The 21,260-nt window shown below is 47.7% G+C and overlaps 1 protein-coding gene across 3 annotated transcripts in view; it reads left to right on the top strand.

The window, feature by feature from the left end:
• CCDC171 (coiled-coil domain containing 171) overlaps window positions 1-21,260 on the top strand; it is a 217,647-nt gene that overhangs the window by 183,203 nt on the left and 13,184 nt on the right. For all 3 annotated transcript variants that reach the window (XM_081893784.1, XM_081893785.1, XM_081893783.1), the window contains one exon: window positions 3,157-3,309. In XM_081893784.1, coding sequence (XP_081749910.1) covers window positions 3,157-3,309 — 153 coding nt within the window. The remainder of the gene's footprint in view (window positions 1-3,156; window positions 3,310-21,260) is intronic.

Genomic DNA, 21,260 nt, shown 5'->3' with positions numbered 1-21,260 from the left:
AGCACGGGGAGCCCTCCGGAGGGCTCCCTGTGCTTCGGGCAACAGGCTGCCGCCCCAAGCCTTGCGCGCCTGGCGGGAGCTCCTGCCGGGCGCGCAAGGCTTGCAGACAGTCGCCCGAAGCACGGGGAGCCCTCCGGAGGGCTCCCTGTGCTTCGGGCAACAGGCTGCCGCCCCAAGCCTTGCGCGCCTGGCGGGAGCTCCTGCCGGGCGCGCAAGGCTTGCAGACACTCGCCCGAAGCACGGGGAGCCCTCCGGAGGGCTCCCTGTGCTTCGGGCAACAGGCTGCCGCCCCAAGCCTTGCGCGCCTGGCGGGAGCGCCTGGCGGGAGCTCCTGCCGGGCGCGCAAGGCTTGCAGACACTCGCCCGAAGCACGGGGAGCCCTCCGGAGGGCTCCCTGTGCTTCGGGCAACAGGCTGCCGCCCCAAGCCTCGCGCGCCTGGCGGGAGCTCCTGCCGGGCACGCAAGGCTTGCAGACACTCGCCCGAAGCACGGGGCACCCTCCGGAGGGCTCCGCGTGCTTCGGGCAACAGGCTGCCGCCCCAAGCCTTGCGCGCCTGGCGGGAGCTCCTGCCGGGCGCGCAAGGCTTGCAGACACTCGCCCGAAGCACAGGGAGCCCTCCGGAGGGCTCCCTGTGCTTCGGGCAACAGGCTGCCGCCCCAAGCCTTGCGCGCCTGGCAGGAGCTCCTGCCGGGTGCGCAGGGTTGCAGACACTCGCCCGAAGCACGGGGCACCCTCCGGAGGCCTCCGTGTGCTTCGGTCAACAGATGCCACCCCAAGCCTCGCGCGCCTGGTGGGAGCTCCTGCCGGGCGCGCAAGGCTTGCAGACACTCGCCGAAGCATGGGGCACCCTCCGGAGGGCTCCGCGTGCTTCGGGCAACAGGCTGCTGCCCCAAGCCTCGCGCGCCTGGCAGGAGCTCCTGCCGGGCGCGCAAGGCTTGCAGACACTCGCCCGAAGCACGGGGCACCCTCCGGAGGGCTCCCTGTGCTTTGGGCAACAGGCTGCCGCCCCAAGCCTCGCGCGCCTGGCGGGAGCTCCTGCCGGGCGTGCAAGGCTTGCCGACACTCGCCCAAAGCACGGGGCACCCTCCGGAGGGCTCCCTGTGCTTCGGGCAACAGGCTGCCGCCCCAAGCCTTGCGCGCCTGGCGGGAGCTCCTGCCGGGCGCGCAAGGCTTGCAGACACTCGCCCGAAGCACGGGGAGCCCTCCGGAGGGCTCCCTGTGCTTCGGGCAACAGGCTGCCACCCCAAGCCTTGCGCGCCTGCCGGGAGCTCCTGCCGGGCGCGCAAGCTTGCAGACACTCGCCCGAAGCACGGGGAGCCCTCCGGAGGGCTCCCTGTGCTTCGGGCAACAGGCTGCCGCCCCAAGCCTTGCGCGCTGGGCGGGAGCTCCTGCCGGGCGCGCAAGGCTTGCGGACAGCTTCCTGAAGCCTGGAGAGCGAGAGGGGTCGGTACTCACCGATGCCTCTTGCTCTCCAGGCTTCAGAGAAAGCCTGCATTCGCCCCATAGGACGCACACACATTTCCCCTTTATTTTTGGAGGGGGAAAAGTGCGTCCTATGGGGCGAAAAATACGGTACTTTCTTTGTGTTTATTTGATGCCTATTAAAGAGAGTTACTTTATATATAGTCAATATAGGCACAGAGTTAATTTTTTAAACATTTTCTAATGGTGGTGTGCCTCGAGATTTTTTTCATGAAACAAGTGTGCCTTTGCCCAAAAAAGGTTGGGAAACACTGGTCTAACCTTTTGCGGTCTCAGTAGTCTGCCGTGTCCTGTCTGTGACCTTTTTCTCTGAGACCTTTGTCTCCTTCGTCATACATTCTGCAAGGGGAAAAAGACGCGGTGGAAACAGGTTCCAAAATAACTTTGTACCACCCCACGATCTCGGGACTGGAAGATGTGTAAAGGTCACAGCCCAAAATGTATCTGCCTGGGTTTGCATATTGTGCCAGTAAAAGGAGCCTCCACAGAGCTAGCTGGCAGCTTGCTTGTGCACAGCTCAGCTGCATTATCAACTCCTGCCTCATGTCCTTCACTTCACATGGGTAGGCAAACTAAGGCCCTTGGGATAAATCCAGCCCAATTGCCTTCTAAATCGGGCCTGCGGACGGTCCAGAAATCAGCATGTTTCTATATGAGTAGAATGTGCATCTCTGGGTTATTTGTGGGGCATAGGAATTCGTTCACCCCCCCCAAAAAAATAGTCCAGCCCCCCACAAGGTCTGAGGGACAGTGGACTGGCCCCCTGCTGAAAAAGTTGCTGACCCCTGGTCTATACACACGTTTACCAGCCTGATCATTCCAAAATGTTCATTTACTTTATCAGAAAAAAAGAAAAATGCCATATTTTGTTTTAATCTTGGTTTATTCAGTAAAGAAATAGAATTTTTTATATATCAGCCCTAATGCTATTCTAACATTTGAGAAATCAGCACAGGTCACTTCAGAGAGAAACTATAACTATAAAATGTGATTAACCAGTTGTAAAGAAGTCCAATAATCCCAATAGTGTTATACTATTTAGGTCAGATATCAAGTTACCAGCACTGCCAAATCATTTATACTCTCTTGTGCAGTTAACTTTATTATCGGTCTGATCAATATTACACGGCTGGGACATTCCTTCACTATATACCTGAACAGAATTATTTTCCCAGCTATATTGTAATCAGATTATTTACTTTCAGAGGTCTGTAACTTTCTTTAGTTTCATGCCAAATTAAATCTAATTCTTTTTAAAGGTGAGTTGGGAGAATTAGCAAGTCCATTCATTTTGAAAATGTTCGTACTCCCTCTCTGGTGTTCTTCAGTGCTTCGCTGAGTGAAATTAGCTGGGAGATGAGTCCAGAAAGCTCTGTTTACACATCCAAATACATTATTCTTCAAACATTGTAGAAGAGAGTGAAATGAAAGCTTTGCCAGATTAACAGAATAGCATTTGCAGTGCTGGCAGAAATGTATACAATCTGATATATTTTTAAGAGGCGAGTATTGATGTTCAATTTTGGGGGAAGTGTGTTCATGAGCAAGTAAGTTAAACAAACTAGATAATAAGATGTTGCCTCTTCAGAGATGTGGTTAGGCACAGATGACACAGACCTGATACCAGCATTTGTATATAACAACGACTCCTTTTCCTTTTCCTTCCGCTTTAGGCAATGATTGTAAGTTTCATGGATGTCTATCAGCTTGCATGCTCCAGAGTCTCTACACTAGAGAGAGAAATAGCGTCCCACCAGCATCACATTGCAGCTCTGAAATCAGAACTCCAAACAGCATGCCTTCGTGAAAATGAAAGTTTGCACACGGTAAGTGTCTGCTTTTAAATAATAATAATAATAATAATAATAATAATAATAATAATAATATCCCCCCTCACCTCAGAATTTTACCCTGCCACACAACTCTACAGGGCCCTGCATTTGGTTGCATAACTGGGTTGCATTACAAAAAAAGTATTTTTTTATTTATTACGTAGCTCTGCTGGAAAGATGGAGTATATTACATTATCTACCCCCTGTAAAAGGCTTTATAGTTGAGGAGGAAACAGTTGAATTAATTTGCCATCCTTTTGTCCTGTATGAATGCTTGTGTGTAAGATTGCCAAATCAAAAAGTATAGCATCACATCTACTTTTTCTTTGGCAATGATTCCGGAGCAAAATTTCTTTAAAGGTTTGCTACCTCCTATTAAGAAATACCATATTTTTCTGTGTATTAGATGAGGCTTTTTGACTCAAAAATCATGTCAAAAAACTGGGGTTGTCCTATACACGGATAGTGGCGTGGGTAGAGGAGCTGCACTCCAGCCAGCTGGTTGGTGGCCTGTGCTCTAGGGAGCGTTTCCCGCTCAGGGGAGCGGATGCCCACTTTGCCAACCCTCAGCAATGGTCCCTCTGGGACAAAAAGTTTAAAAGACAGACTTGATTTGATAAGGAATGTCAGAAAAGCAAAAAATGCCTAGCTAGGTGTCAGGGAACTGCCATCTAAAGCGCCGGGGGCGCAAAGGCTCACTGAGGTTGAGAGAGGAGTAGCAGCGGAAGAGGGAACCAGTAGAGGGCGAGCAAGAACTCCAAGGGAAAGTGAGTCGGAGGGATGGCTCAGAGACACTTCCAGCGAAAACAGTGGGGAGGTCTCAGGACCTCCTATAGGGACACCCACACCTCGCCGGAAACTGTCACGCCGAGAGGCCAGACGACGTGTTTCCGTTAAAGAGCTTTTATGTTGGAAAAGATTCCGAAAGCAGCCACTTTCGGATTCTACTAGTGATTGACGCAGCCATGCTGGAGGGGCTCCGTCACAGGCAGAGGTTTGAAAACCTGATCAAACTCTGAGGGACTTGCATTTTACGCACAAGCAGCTCATCGTCCCATCACAGCAATCCGAAAGTCACCGAAAGCCAGCTTGTGCAGGGAGAAGCATCATGAGCAACCCAGCCGGAACCGGAGGAGCAGGAGCAGCTGGAGGGGGTCCAAGCCTGGAAGAAAGGTACAGGGCGTTGGAGATCCAGTTGGCGCTGCAAACGGCGAGGCTTGAGGAGAGGAGGGCTCAGGATGCAGAAAAGGGAAAGGAGAAAACCACCCCGCTCGCCAGAAAGGTACCAGGATTGGTGCAGAAATTCGGGGGGGATCCCAGGAACTATCATGCCTTTAGAACAGAGATGCAATACGCTCTAAACTTGCAGTTTGATGACTTCCCCGACGAGGAATCGCGAGTGGCTTTTGTGATTGGCCATCTCGAATCCGGGGCGAAAGATTGGGTTAGACCCCTGATGGCAGCGAATAATGAGATCCTAAAGGACACGAGGAAGTTTTTTCGTGCCATGGACCTGATGTTTTCCAGCGATATTGAGCAGGGGGTGGTGCGAAGGCAGTTAATGGCTTGCCAGCAAGGAAGCAGATCTGTCCGTGAGTACTGGACTGAATTTACTATGCTGATTCATAAATTGGGGTGGGACCTATCGGCGGAGCCCATCCAAATGCTTTTCGAAGAGGGGCTTTCTTCAACCGTCAAAGATGAGCTTTCCCGGGGGCCCAGGGCGGAGTCTATGGATCAGTTAACCAAATCTGCGCTGTCCATAGGAGCGCGCCAGGAGGCGAGGGCTTTGGAAAAGCGGGAAGGGAAAGGAGACCGTTGGAGGGAGTTCCGCATTCCAGACATTCCAGAGCCACCTTTCCCGCCGGCAGAGCCGATGGAAGTTGGAACAGCGCGGGCGCGCGCAGTTTCAAATCCCAGTGAAGGGCGGAAGAAGGAGGGAAAGAGCGCCAAGAGATGTTATCTCTGCCAACAGCCAGGGCACTTTGCCAGAGTCTGCCCACAAAGAAAGGAATGGCAAGGGATGGCAGGAGCTGTTGGGGGAAAGGAAGAGGAAGGCAAGGAGCAAGTAAAAGCCAACGCCTGGCTGCCACCGTCGGGGCACAGCAGCCAGGCCAAAGAGCAGTGAAAGTGCCCACGCCGGAACCTCCCAGACCCGCTTTAGTGATAGAGGTGTTACTAGAACTGCCAAACGGACACCCACTAAAGATCAAGGCACTTTTGGATTCAGGCAGCTCCTGTAATTTCATGAGTAAGGAGTTTGCAGCTGAGCATCAGATACAGACCATCCCTTTAAGTAACCCCTTGCAGGTGACTACGATTGACGGCAGAGAGCTGTTGGGGGGAGAAGTTAGCCAACAGACTGTCCCGATGATAATGAGGGTGGCAAGGCACACCGAACAGATAGCGTTTAATGTGGCCATCCTGGGAGGAGCGCCCATCATTTTGGGGATGAGCTGGCTGGCGCTACACGATCCGCTAGTGGGCTGGCATCAGAGGGTGGTCTCCTTTGGGTCAGCGCATTGCCTAGAACACTGCAAGGAGGGGAAGGTTTCGGGAGGAGACAGAGTCACCCTAGCCGGGATGGAAGTAATGGACAAAGGGAAGGTGCCCCCGCAATACGCAGATCTGAGCAACGTATTCAGCGAAAGGGAAGCAGACAAACTGCCACCGCATAGACCCTTTGACTGTCAAATCAACCTACTCCCTGGGGCCCAACTCCCAGTAGGCAAGCTGTACGCCATGTCAGACAGGGAGATGCAGGAGCTGAGGGAGTTCATTGACAAAAACCTGAAGCGAGGTTTCATCAGAGAGTCCCGAGCGGTGGGGGGCAGCCCAGTGTTTTTTGTGGACAAAAAGAACACAGACAAACCGAGACTGGTGTGTGACTTTAGGGCCCTCAATGCAGTGTCGGAACCCCTGGCTTTCCCTATGCCCCGAATTGATGACATTTTGACCAGAGTAAGGAAGGGAAAGATTTTTACAAAGCTGGACCTGCGGGGGGCGTACAATCTGATACGCATAAGGAAGGGAGATGAATGGAAGACCACCATGTTTACCCCTTTGGGAGCCTTTGAATACCTCGTTATGCCCTTCGGTCTACAAGGGGGCTCCGCGTGTTTTCAAGCTTTTATAAACCACGTTCTGGGACCTTTGCTCTACAAGAATTGTGTGGCCTTTTTAGACGACGTGTTGGTGTATTCGGAAGATGAGGAACAGCATGTGAGGGACGTTCGAGAAGTGTTGGGCAGGCTGCAAGCCAACCAGCTGTGGGTGAAACTGGAGAAGTGCCAGTTTCATACCAAGGAGGTGGAATTCCTGGGGTACCGCTTGTCAGACAAGGGATTGGCCATGGATCCAGGCAAGGTCCAAGCGGTACTGGAATGGAAGACACCGAAGACCAAGAAGGACGTGCAAAGATTCTTGGGGTTTGGGAACTTTTATCGGAAGTTCATCAAGAACTTTGCCCACTTGACGGCGCCCATCACCGACTGCCTCAGCAGCAAGAAGAAATTTGTTTGGACGGTAGAGGCGGATCGAGCCTTTGAAGAACTGAAAAGGGCTTTCGCCTCGGAAGAACAACTTCTGCATGTGGATTTACGAAAACCCATGAGAGTGGAAACCGATGCATCCGACCGGGCGGTAGGGGCGGTCCTTCTTCAACCGGGGAGGAGTGCGTCGGAGTGGAGACCGTGTGCCTTCTTCTCGCGGAAGCTGAATAAATCCGAGAGGAATTACACGGTGTATGACAGGGAACTACTTGCCATTCACGAAGCATTCCGGAGGTGGAGACATTTATTAATTGGGGCACAACACAAGGTGCAAGTGTGCACCGACCACAAGAATTTAGAGTATTGGAGAACAGCTCGAGTGCTCAACCAACGACAAGTGAGATGGGCACAGGAATTCTCCAAATTCAACTTTGAAATTTGTTATGTGCCAGGCCCAGAAAACGTCAGGGCGGACGCGCTCTCACGCAAACCAGAGTATTGGGAAGGGGAGGGGGTGATCGAAGAGAGACATGTCATCCCTGAGGACCGCTGGGTGTGTGGGGCGGCGCTGGTGGGGCAACGAGAACTGGTAGAGGAAACGGAAAATGATGAATATGCCCAGGATAAGCTCAGAGGTCTCAGGGGGGAGGGCGAGAGTTCCGGAGGTTTTGAGGAAAGAAATGGGGCATTGTATTACAAAGGGGCACTGTATATACCCGAAGGTGAATTGAGGGGGAGAGTACTCAAGCAGTTGCATGATAGCCCCACGGCGGGACATTTTGGACAACACAAGACCATGTGGTTGGTTACCAGGGAATTTTGGTGGCCTAAGGTGAGGGAAGATGTAAGGGAGTATGTAAGAGGGTGTGACCAATGTCAGCGAGCCAAAGGGGAAAGAAGGGCGCCGGCAGGGTTATTAGAACCATTACCCACACCAGAACGGCCTTGGGAAGCGATATCAATAGATTTTATGACGGATCTGCCAAAGTCCAAGGGGAAAACAGCCATCATGGTAGTAGTAGACCTGTTAACTAAGATGTGCCACTTTGTAGCATGCTCACATGCAGTCACAGCGGAAGAAACAGCGAAGTTGTTTGTAGAACACATCTTTAGGTTGCACGGGGCTCCCTTGAGGGTGATCTCAGATCGCGGCAAACAATTTACTTCCAGGTTCTGGAGGAAGCTCATGAGCTTGCTGCACGTGGAAGTCAATTTTTCAACTGCCCGGCACCCTGAAACCAACGGGCAGGCGGAAAGAGCAAATGGCATTCTTCAACAATATCTGAGGTGTTATGTCAATGACAGAGAGAACGATTGGGTCGAAAAGTTGGCGTTGGCAGAATTTGCCTACAATAATGCGGAGAATGTGTCCACAGGGATGAGTCCCTTTTTGGCTAATTACGGGTGTCACCCCAGGGCATTTCCAGGGGAAGGAGGGGAGAGATGGAGCGTCCCAGCGGCTGAACATTTTGTAGAAGAGATGGAAGCGATCCATCATCAGCTCCAGCTCAACTTAGAAAGGGCTAAGGCACAATATAAGAAGCAGGCAGACAAGAACAGAAGGGAAGGTGAAACCATAAGGGTGGGGGATCAAGTGTGGTTGTCAACCCAAGGGTTGCCGTTCAAAGGGGGTTGTAAGAAATTGAGGCCCAGAAGATTGGGACCCTTTGAGGTCATTCAGCAGGTCAACCCGGTAGCTTTCAAACTCCGATTACCCAACCACATGAAATTGCACCCAGTGTTCCACAGGTCGTTACTGTCACCATACAGGGGGGGACATGAAGGGGAGTACGTCAGGGGACCAGCCTTGGAAGAGAGGGAACGCCGCAACCATGTAGCGGAAATCCTCGATTCCAGGTGGAAGGGAAATCAGGTGGAGTATTTGGTGGCGTGGGAAGGGGAACCGGAGTCAGAAAACACCTGGGTAAGTGCAGAGGAAGTCAATGACGAGGTTTTAACAGAAACGTTCCACCAAAGGTTCCCGAGGAAACCTCAGCCGATAGCAAGGTTTAGGAGGGAGTATTTCGGCACCACCGATGAGGAAGAGGAAATGGAAGGGTTCGCGGAGTCGGAGTTGGAAGAGGGAGTGGACTCCGATGACGAAGATTACCGAGAGAGTAGGAACAGCAACAAGTGGAGGGAAGTGTTCGCGACGTCGGAAGATGAGGGAGGTTCTTTCAGGGGTTTTACCTCCTCACCGCCAGTAGGGGAGGAGACGGGAGGGGGTGAAGGGGGCCCTGGAGGGGAGGTGGATGTCAGGGAACTGCCATCTAAAGCGCCGGGGGCGCAAAGGCTCACTGAGGTTGAGAGAGGAGTAGCAGCGGAAGAGGGAACCAGTAGAGGGCGAGCAAGAACTCCAAGGGAAAGTGAGTCGGAGGGATGGCTCAGAGACACTTCCAGCGAAAACAGTGGGGAGGTCTCAGGACCTCCTATAGGGACACCCACACCTCGCCGGAAACTGTCACGCCGAGAGGCCAGACGACGTGTTTCCGTTAAAGAGCTTTTATGTTGGAAAAGATTCCGAAAGCAGCCACTTTCGGATTCTACTAGTGATTGACGCAGCCATGCTGGAGGGGCTCCGTCACAGGCAGAGGTTTGAAAACCTGATCAAACTCTGAGGGACTTGCATTTTACGCACAAGCAGCTCATCGTCCCATCACACTAGGGAACTTAGAAAATTGAAGTTAAAACAGGATAAGCACAATCTTGCTCTACAAGCTGAGGTAGCCCAATTACGATACAATTATAAATTATTACTTAAAAGCAAGAAACAAATATATTATGAACAACAGTGGAAAGCATTGGGAGACGCAGCACTTGAAAAGGACTCACGGAAATTTTGGCATCTGGTTACCCAAGGCACAAATGGGCTGGGCTACTCGTTAGAAGCATCTGTCCAAGGAAAGGATTGGGTGACATATTTTACAGGAATATATGGCTCCCGTCCAGACTCACCCCCACAAGTTTACTATACTCATTTATTAGAACTGCCAGAATGGCCAGACGTCACGCCCAATCAGATTAAGAGGCTAATTGCAAGCCAACCAACTAATAAAGCTCCAGGAGAAGACATGATCCCAATAGAGATCTATAAGATAAGACCTGATTTCTGGTCACCCATTTTTGCAAAATTGTTTTCATACCTTAACAGCTGACATACTTAACATACCTGAAGGGTGGAAGCTGAGTATAATTGCCCCAATATATAAAAAGGGTGATAAGAAAAATCCTGCCAATTATACACCCATTAGTTTGTTAGATGTAGCCTCCAAACTATATGCCAGGCTCCTTCTTGGGAGACTAGAAGAATGGGCAGATACAAATAAGGTGATATCTGAAGTCCAGGCAGGTTTCCAAAGAGGGAAATCCACATTGGACCAGTGCTTTGTGATGAACTTTCTTTGTGGTCCCTCTGGGGTGATGGCGCATGTGCAATTCCCCCTTAAAAAAGCTCCACAACTTTGGGCCATCTCCCCTCATTTTCTTTCAATTTAGTCCCCCAAAATAGGGGGCGCCTTATACATAGGGGTATCTTATACACGGAAAAATACGGTAATATTGTTAGTTATTTTTTCTGAACCAAACTGATAAATTAAAACATGAATATTCTCCGTGCACATCTATATTTCAGTCATAGCATATTCTCTGCTAATGAAACATGGGGTTTCTCTTCCCCACCCCGTACTACAAGATTAATCCAATTTCAAGTCTAATTTAACCTCTGAAACATTATTGCCCACAAATAAATTAAGGCTAACAAAGGGAGCAATCCTTACCTTGTGGGAAGGGCAGATGAGGGTCGCTTGGACCTTGTGGATCAGGGAAGGTAGAGGAGAAGGTCTCTCACCCAAGGCCTCCTTCTTGGGGTGGAAGAAGACATTTCCACCAAGATCATTTATTTGCCCATCAGTCCCTCAGGGATGTTAGGGAATATTTGGGGGGGGCTGTGGATCAAAAGTTATTTTCTCTCCCATTGAAACAATTGAGATGGGAAATAACAAATACATGTTTGCAGAACAACTGCGGGTTCAAGATTGTGGCTTGTCTCACCCCTGAACCAAACCACACTCTGCGGACAGACCTGGGGTCCAGACATTAAGACAAGCCATGGTTTAGCTATCAGGCCATGGATTCATACATTACTTCTTTAGCTTTTTAGGGCAAAAGTGTTGTGTGGGGTTGCATCTGTGCACTTTTGGAAGCCATCATCAGACAACATCTGATTGGATTTTACTCTGATCCTGATCTGATTTTAGGATGTATTTTAATTGATTGCCTGATTTTATGTTAATGTGTTATACATTCAATGTTAGCCGCTCTGAGCCCGGTTTTGGCCGGGGAAGGCGGGGTATAAATAAAAATTATTATTATTATTATTATTATTATTATTATTATTATTATTATTAACACACATGCAAAATTTAGGATCAGAGTCTTAACTGGCCTAAAACTCTTTACGTATCTTTGGCATCTTGCATGGTTTTTACATGTTCAACTCAGCAACTTTTTTCAGATCTTCCTTTTTGTCTCCGTCTGATTATTTGTTGCGATTGGTACTGGTGCTTAAGTTGTGAACAAGGGAGCGGGCGCCGTGCCAAGTGCAGCCTGCTATGCAGGGAGCTGCTTTCCTCTGGCCAGAGAGAGCTTTGAGGAAAGTTCATTCTAACAAACTCTTTTTGAAGTGTTGGGCTGGAGCGAAAAGCCTCTGAAATCATGCTTTATGAACTATCCAGGTCCCATGTACAGACACAAAGTGTTAGCATTGTATTAGTGCAGCTGCATGTTTTGGAATGCAAAACCTATCAAAACAGAAAACGCCTCAGCTATATTACCCATCATTCTTAATTACTGGGTAATATTTGCATACATGATGGATAATTTGTAACATAACTAAATAGGTCTAAACCTGTACGGGCTCCCAAATTTTTTCAGAAAGCAGAACTCTCAAAATCCTTAAAAGGAGATGAATATAACACTTAGTTTGCAACATTCATCTCAACTGATACTGTTTTGGTTATTGCCTATCATTTATTTATACATACATACATACATACATACATACACAGCCCACCTATCTGGCTGGGTTTCCAGCAAAATATAAAAACACAATAAAACATCAAACATTAAAAACTTCCCTAAACAGGGCTGCCTTCAGGTGTCTTCTAAAAGTTGCATAGTTCTTTAGCTCCTTGACATCTGATGGGAGGGTGTTCCATAGGGAGGGCACCACCACCGAGAAGGCCCTCTCTGCCTGGTTCCCTGTTGGTCTTATTTAATTCAGTGATTGCTTATGCAAATATTCCCAAGTTTGGCTTAGAAAAGAGTCTGGGCAATTCTTGTTTGCACCACATGGCTCAGAACCGTACCTGTGATCATGTCGAAAAGAAACAATAAACTTGAATTTCATGGAATCATCAAATCTTTGAATTGTAGAGTTGGGAGGGACCAGCCCCCTGCAATGCAGGAATCTTTTGCCCAACTTGGGGCTCAAATCCATGCCCCTGAAATTAATAATAAATAATAATAAATAATTTTTTATTTATACCCCACCTTTCCCAGTTCAGAAAACCATGCTCAGGGTGGCTAACAACAGATTTAAAACACTTAATTGATGCTAGAGAAAACAGCATAAAATACAATATAAAACGTGAATAATAAATTCAGACTTCAAAAATCAGTTTAGGGGGAAAATCCATCCATTAAGCATTAGATGATCACCAGGGCTAGCTGGCTAAATTAGTCCTATTTGGGTCAGTGAGGAGACCAGGGGAGAATTAGCTGTGGGATCCCAGAGCGGGTAATCTTCATAAAAAGGGGAGGGGGAATAAAAGGAAGGGGAATGAAAGATCAGGTTAAATTCAAATTGAAAGCCAGGCGGGATAGCTCTGTCTTACAGGCCCTGTGGAAGGAAGTTAAATCCTGCAGGGCCCTGGCCTCATGGGACAGAGCATTCCACCAGGTCAGAGCCATCACTGAGAAGGCCCTGGCCCTGGTGGAGGATAATCTGACTTCCTTAGGGCCCGGGACCTCTAAACTATGATTATTCATGGACCTTAAGGTCCTCTGCGGGGCAGACCAGGAGTCTCATGCTCAACCAACTGAGCTATGCATGGCTGAAGCTATATCATGATTGATATACCTAGAGGCATTCGAATAAATGTGCATATTGTCCACATATTCATCAAGGGTTGTCCTTCTGTGGAAGGCATGTTTTGCTTTCTGTTAGCTAAACAACAGCAACAACCCCAAAACACAACAGCAACCAAATAGTGGACAAATCCACCACTCCAGAGTATGATTGCCATCCACAATCCCACAGGGGGAACAGCTATTCCCATTCCTTGCTTGAGGGCAGGGAAATTCTGTTGTTGGCACTGGGAAACGAGGTTATTTCTGCAATTTCTGCAGTCGTTAGGCACTGGGAAACAAAGTTATTTCTGCAATAGTTTTAGGTTTTAGTTTAGAATGCTGAAGTTTTTGTGCACAAAGAACGAAAAAATGTCCACCTGGCCGCAGACAAAGAGTTATGCAATTATATTGCACATTAGGAGGAATTCCCAGCAATTACTCAAACGTTTGGAATCTAGATAGTATCACAAAAGAGAGGGGAAACGGGCAAAAAAGAATTAGGGGGAGGATTGAGTGAGAGAACCTGAGGAGACAGGGATTGCATGCATGAAGAGGGGATGGGAATGTTCTGGGGTCAGGAGGACAGCTTCAGATCAAGGGGGCGGGGAAGAATTATGAACCTCAGGAGAAGATGGTTGCAAGTGAGATAACAGCTGGAGAAAGAGCTGGGCTGTCATCCTACCACTAGAAATATCAAGAGTTGTTGCTTTTGGATGCATATCTCCACTAATGTCGCAATCCAACCACCGCCTGTGTCATTAATGCTTTTATGCGGTTTTGTGTGTGGTATTTATTTCATTTGTTTTCTGTGAGACATCGTTGTGCTGAAATGCCACAAGCTGTGCTAGGTAGAGATCACACAATTCAGTAGACCTTTGGACAGGCAGTCTGAGAATTTTGGGGGGGAAACAATGTTATGAATCATAGATCTGAGGGCCTTCGCAGATAGTTTTGAGCACAGCCAACGAAAGTGTTACTCATTTCTCGTCGGGTTCCTGACACGTCTCTTCTGCACAGCTCTTTGATTTTCCCAGGAACTGCAATGCTAAGTGCTGGGAAATGTTCCCTTCCCACTAGCGAGGTGTCTTGCAATTGCTACTGCTGCATGGAGTGTGACTTTGTATATGATTAAATGGAAGATGCTTCACAAAGCTGAAATAAAAAGAAGAAAATTACAAAGACTTATTAAAAGCCCTGTTCTGGAGGGTAGGACTCAGACCAATGGCTTCAATTACAGTCGCACCTTGGAAGTCGAACGGAATCTGTTTCGGAAGTCCATCCGACTTCCAAAACGTTCAGAAACCAAAGCGTGGCTTCTGATTAGCTGCAGGAAGTTCCTGTAGCCAATCAGAAGCTGCATCGGATTTTCGGCTTCAAAAAAAATGTTCAAAAACCGGAACACTCACTTCTGGGTTTTGATCATTCAGGAGCTGATTTGTTTGAGAACTAAGGCGTTCAACAACCAAGGTACAACTGTACAAGAAAGGAGATTCCGACTCAACATCAGGAAGAACTTTCTGACAGTAAGAGCAGTTTGACATTGAAGCGGTCTCCTTCCTTGGAGGTTTTTAAGCAGAGGTTGGATGGCCATCTGTCATGGATGTTTTAGTTGAGATTCCTGCATTGCAGGGCGTTGGACTAGATGATGCTCAGGTCCCTTCCAACTCTACAATTCCATGATTCCATCTGTCAAGCAGAAATGCTTGCGCTGGTGGAACTGTATTACAGTCATACCTCATGTTACGTTTGCTTCATGATAACGTTTGTTCAGGTTGCGTCCCGTGGCGACCCGGAAGTACTGGAAAGGGTTACTTCCAGGTTTCGCCGCATGAGCAGAAGTGCTAAATCGCGCCGCGCACCTGCGCAGATACAGCGCTTCAGGTTGTGGGCTTTTCATGTTGTGAATGGGCCTGCGGAATGTATCCCATTTGCAACCAGAGGTACCAGTGTATTATCGTGTCGCTGAATTCCACCCGCTCATCTTTCTAGCCAGCCAGGCAAGCAAGCAAAAGGTATTGCAGTATTGCAGTTCAAGGACTTCTTTCAACTGGGCAGAAGCCCTCAGGGACCGTGTGGCACATGGCCAATGAGGAGTGGAGCTTGGGGCAGAATCTGGAGGGTTAGATAGAGTGGCAGTGGGTGTTTGGTCTACAATATCAAAATTCCCCATCCCTACTGCCCTCATGGGGACACGGGTGGCGCTGTGGGTTAAACCACAGAGCCTAGGAGTTGCCAATCAGAAGGTCAGCGGTTCGAATCCCCGCGACGGGGTGACCTCCCGTTGCTCTGTCCCTGCTCCTGCCAACCTAGCAGTTTGAAAGCACGTCAAAGTGCAAGTAGATAAATAGGTACCGCTCTGGTGGGAAGGTAAACGGCGTTTCCGTGCGCTGCTCTGGTTCACCAGAAGCGGCTTAGTCCTGCTGGCCACATGACCCAGAAGCTGTACGCCGGCTTCCTCGGCCGATAAAGCGAGATGAGCTTCACAACCCCAGAGTTGTCCGTGACTGGACCTAACGGTCAGGGGTCCCTTTACCTTTACTGCCCTCATGAAGACAAGCAGCAACAGAATAATTAGACAAATTTTCCTGCTTTGTGTGTGTGTCTGTAAAAATTATTTCCTCTTCGATATGAAGTTGTTGTTTTGTGCTATTCCACGTATGCTAGGCATGTGAACTTTTACCTTGTCAAGCTATCGTAGCATATTTGAAAATTGTAGTAATTTGATTAAAACGTTGCCTATAAGGCAAAGGGGCGAGTTAATAGAATCCATATGCAATTAAAATGCAGAACTAAACGTAATCAGACCCCAGTGACTCGGGCTTTCGTAGTGATAGTCTTACTGTGGCCTCTGAGGTTGAAAGTTTATGTTTAAAGTTCCCCATTGCAGCAGTTCCACAGAGCATGGGCCAGATGACAGTTCAGTGTGACCAGGGCATAGGTAAGTCATAACAAGTGCTAACCAGATACTGAAGGAGTTGCAGGTACCTATCCCTTTTAGCAGGTGGTGTCACATGCAAAACACTTTGGGTTTGCTTCTTAAAGAAGTGCACTCAGCAGCGGTCCTCTTCTATAAACACTTCGAGATGACGGGTCTTGCTGTGGGAACGTTGCGAGGGCCTTTTATATCTTTTTTATAAAAACAACACGGCTATTTGATTCGTGTGAATTCATGTTAGAGGAATCATCTGACAGCCAGAGACTCGACTCTGCGCACCAAGTCACAAAAAGGGTTTACTTTTTTCTTTCCCCTCCCCTCCCACTCCCCTCTCCCGTTGTTGTTTTTTTACCGAATTCGAAGGAAAGCAACCCAAAACTTATTTTCTCTGGACAGTTTTAAGCGTCAACATCCTGTGTTGGAGTTCTCTAATCATCACCAGCACAATTTACAATCGGAACACACAGAGAGCCGGTTCAGACCAGCTCATCTGTTGATCTTGGCAGAGGTCCCTATTCTCACTGCGCACAGCTGCCACCCGAGAGACGGGGACTCGGCGCACGGCCGGAGGAGGGTGGGTTGCAAGTTGGTCAAGACATGAACACATAGGCCTGCTTCATTTCAACAGATGCGCCCTGCTTTCCCGCTGCCTCCCCCACCACCACCCTCCAAATAGTATTTTCTTTTTACTGCCTCTTTTAAAACACACACACACTCACACACAAACTGAAATTAAATGAGGACCTCTCATGAGCCACTGCGCTCCAGGCATAAGAAATTATAATGTCTGGCTTCCAGAAACTGTCCCGTCAAAATGTGCTTCTGATTAGGTGGCTTAATTACAGCTGTGAAAACAATGTTGATTTAGGCCTCTAGGTTCCAGTGCATGTCAGCCGTTATTAGCTAGCCTTGGACTGAAGCCACCATTCTCAAACTCTGCACCGCGAAAGTCACACACTGCCTTGACAACTTTTTATAAAGGTGGAAAGGTTGCCAGGAGCAAGACACTAATGCAAAATATTTTTCATTGTGCAAATTCCAAATGTGACACAATTGATAGAGATGAAATGGACAGGTCCTGTTGGGCTTTGCCGAGGCCCAAACTCCCAGGTTTTCCCACCAAATATCCCTATTTTAATAAAGTTTTTATAAACTTTGACTGACATAATGCTTAATTTTAATTCCTTTAATTCAGTTTTAGTCCAAATCCAGCATGTTGGTTTAACCACACAGTTTTATTGCATCTAAATTTTCCTGACAGTTTCATTTGCTGTCGGGAAATAAAATTGCCATTTTTGCAACATGGGAAATAATGGCTAGTTTCAAATCCAATATGTTTGAAACTTCCTTTGCCTCAAGCGGGTTAAGGCACACACTTAAACTTACTTTTTTGGAGGGCAGTGGGAGAAAGCTCATTAAATAGTTTTAATATTTTAATATAAGTAACACTTTTCTCAGTGGGAACTCTTATTATTAGACTTATGTATTTACACCTGCAGATAAGTAAAGTTTAGAGTAACATACTGCTTCCTTATTTTAAATGTCCCAATGTAGCTTCACTTTTGCGAGAGAACATTTGAGGTGGTAAAACTTATTTTGTGGTAATATTTGAAGAAGAACCCAGTTCTGTTACTGAGATGATACAGGGAGCTGATATATTTAGCAAGCTAGATCTGTTGAAATTACCTCAGTGAGATGAAGGATGCTAAAATACAAAGGATGCCTTAACTGATTTTGGATTTTAACGAATATGGAGAGGGAAGCTGAGTACATTTGGTACATACATTTCCACAGATTCTTTACAGAAGACTAGAATTAAAGTTGTTTTAAGTACCAGCAAGCTATGTTCTCATCTACCTGTGAGCAACCTAATAACGTTATTTGGACTCATCACAATTTCTGAGCAGTCTTAAAACATGTTGCATTGTATTTGATGGGGGGAGGAAAAACCATGTTCAGCGTATAACACCTTGTTTATGGGATTTGAATTGGTTGTCAAACTCCTGGTGGGCCAGGTTCAGGATTTTGGTACTCACCTATAAGGAAGGCCCTCCGCAGTTCAAGGTGGAGATATGTATACTCCTGTTGAAATTGGACAAGTGCTCATTACCTGTACTTTCCAGAATTTTTTTCCAACTGAATGAAAAAGTCTCTGCAGTCACTGTTTGTTTGGTATTCCTTTTAAATCATCAGTTGGTTTCCGGGCATAATTCAAAGTGTAGGTGCTGACCTTTAAAGCCCTAAACGACCTCAGCCCTATATACCTGAAGGAGTGTCTCCATCCCCATCAAAACAAACAAACAAAATTCCTTCCAGTAGTACCTTAGAGACCAACTAAGTTTGTTATTGGTGTGAGCTTTTGTGTAAAGAAGTCTGATCACCAAAGGCTGATCGCCGAAGAATTGATGCTTTTGAATTATGGTGCTGGAGGAGACTCTTGAGAGTCCCATGCAAGAAGATCAAACCTATCCATTCTGAAAGAAATCAGCCCTGAGTGCTCACTGGAAGGACAGATCCTGAAACTGAGGCTCCAATACTTTGGCCACCTCAGGAGAAGAGAAGACTCCCTGGAAAAGACCCTGATGTTGGGAAAGAATGGGGGCACAAGGAGAAGGGGAGGGCAGAGGACGAGATGGTTGGACAGTGTTCTTGAAGCTACCAGCATGAATTTGACCAAACTGCGGGAGGCAGTGGAAGACAGGAGTGCCTGGCGTGCTCTGATCCATGGGGTCACAAAGACGGACATGACTAAACGACTAGACAACAACACAGCAGACCAACACAGCTCCATCCCAATCATTCAGCCCAGACACTGAGGCCCACCTCTGAGGGTCTTCTGTGGTTCCCTCACTGCGAAAAGCGAAGTTTTTCCAGAGCCTTCCAGAGAAGAGGATGATGATATAGATTTACAACAGTGGTTTGCAGAATAGTTATTTACCTCGGTTCCCCATCCCTGGTATGTTGGCTTTCACTCAGCCCTTTAGGTATCAAAAAAATAACATTTATGCTGTCTCACCCAAATTAGGTGACAAGAGAAAATAGAGTTGTACCATCAGCATACTAATAATATCTCCATCCCATAACATAAATACCACTGTCTCCCATCACCTCCACCATCTGGTACTGGCCTTCCAGGTAGGAATGAAAGCATTGAAGCACAGTGACCCCAGAGGGGAGTATCAGTGGCTAACTGATAGCTATTGCAATCTTCTGAGTCTAAGGAGGCCATGTCACCATGTCCTTCAAAGGCAGCTGGGACCATTTTTTCTCACTAGGAGACATTCACTGTCTCCTGGACCCAGCTATCCAGTCCCATCCTGCTAGGTGTTACGAGCCAAGAAGCCAAGGATTGAACAAACAGCTGGGAGGCCAGATTTCTCCTTGTCCATGTCCTGAAGCCATAATAACTGAAAGTCATCTAATAAAATAGGAAGAGGCAGTGCTCTAAACATGTCCTTAGGCTGAGCTGTCAAAACAGTTATATCCAAGTTGCTGCAGATGCGAGTTATTTTACTCTCAAGGTGCTTAGTAAACATGTCACAACATGCCTCCAAGGGTTTTTTTTAAACATTGCCTTGCCTGCCATGTTGGAAAAAGTCCCAAGGCACTACAAGAACTTCACCGGACCACACTCCATAAAATCAGTGATAGAGGATGAGCATTGCACTGTTTTCTGCCACTTGCAATCCAGCATTCCTGCTTTTACAGCCATCAGTATCCAGGTAAACCATGGGACTAACTGAACTCTGCATAGTGGGATATTATGTCCTTCCCTGCTGAAAAAGCATAAAATGAGGTGCCAGGTGAGCCTTTCTGGGGACAACATTCCAGAGTCGGGGCACCATCCTCAAAATGGTCATCCTTCTGTAACAGCACCTCACCTGGTCAAGTGCAAATGAAGAAGGGACTTTGATGAAGATCTCAGGGTCTGGGTATGTATATGAAGATACAGGTGAACCTTGAGATAGCCTGGCCTGACCATTACTAGGGAATCAACGGAAAGTCTCCCATATTTTCCTGCCTAGTCAAGAATGCAACCCATTCCATATGCTAGGCCCCCCATGGTTGTCAAAGCACCCACAAAGTCCTGAACAGCCCTGGGCAAAACAGCTCCAGCATATTTATTGAGGTTCCCTGATCAAGATTATCAAGGGTCTGGAAACCAGCCCTTATGAGGAACGCTTGAAGAAGCTAGATATGTTTAGCCTGGAAAGGAAAGGAAATGTGATAGCTACCTTCAGATATCTCAAGGGCCATCAGATGGAAGAGGGAACAAGCTTGTTTTCTCCTGCTCTGAAGAGTAGGACTCAAACCAATGGCTTCAAATTACAAGGAAGGAGATTCCGACTCAACATCAGGAAGAAGTTTCTGACAGTAAGAGCTGTTTGACAGTGGAACAGTCTCCCTTGGGAGGTTGTGCACTCTCCTTCCTTGGAGGTTTTTAAGAAGAAGTTGGATGGCCATCTGTCATGAATGCTTTAGCTGAGATTCCTGCATTGCAAAGGGGTTGGACTAGATGATCCATTGGGTCCCTTCCAACTCTACGATTCTATGAGATTCTATGAGTGCAACCCACCCCATATGCTAGGCTCCATAGTAGGCATCCATGAAGAACTGAACAGCCCTGGACAAGACAATTTCAGCATATTTATTGAGCTTCCCCTGTAACAGAAAGCCCAGGGTCCTCATCCTAGAAACACAGAAAGCTACCCTATACCAGGGTAGACTTTATTTGTCCATGTAGCTCAGTATTTTCTCTTCTGGCACACAGAGCTTTCTTTCACATCACCTGCTACACGGTCTGTCTAATTGAAGATGTCAAAGGCCAAACCTGTGATTTCTGCGTGTGCCCTGCCACTGAGCTCTGTAATACACCCAACAGAATCCCTATTCTGGCCCTAGCACTCAACCACAAATCCCACCACGAAGCGAAATGACTTCCTGGTGAATGTTCTTAAAAAGAAGGTTGCCAAAGGGTAGATTTTTGTGCTAATGGAAGTAGATATCGCTGTTTTCTTGCTGAGCCAAATCTGAGACCACTTCTCTTAGTTCAGGTTGGTAGACTGTTTAGTACGAAGGGTTGTCCGTACACCAGCAGTAAGCCCCAGTCCATCCCAAGTTTTTAACGTAAGGTGTAAACACTCAGAACTGGAAGATGGGTGTGAAATGGAATCACTGAAGATTGTAGCAGTGTTTCCCCCCAACCTGCGGGTCACAAAGCCTCTGCAGGTGGTCATGGGCTTTCGCTCTATAAGACGCACCAGACCACAAGACGCACCTAGTTTTTGGAGGAGGGAAACAAGAAAAAAAAATTTCTGAATCCCAGAAGCCAGAACAGAAAGAGGGATGTTGGGAAGGATTGAGGGCACAAGGAGAAGGGGATGACAGAG

The sequence above is a fragment of the Podarcis melisellensis genome (genome assembly GCF_964234715.1).
Source record: "Podarcis melisellensis genome assembly, chromosome: 17".
In the NCBI taxonomy this organism is placed as follows: Eukaryota; Metazoa; Chordata; class Lepidosauria; order Squamata; family Lacertidae; genus Podarcis; species Podarcis melisellensis.
The sequence above is the reverse complement of the archived record's forward strand: the minus strand, read 5'-3'. Positions and strand labels throughout refer to the sequence as shown.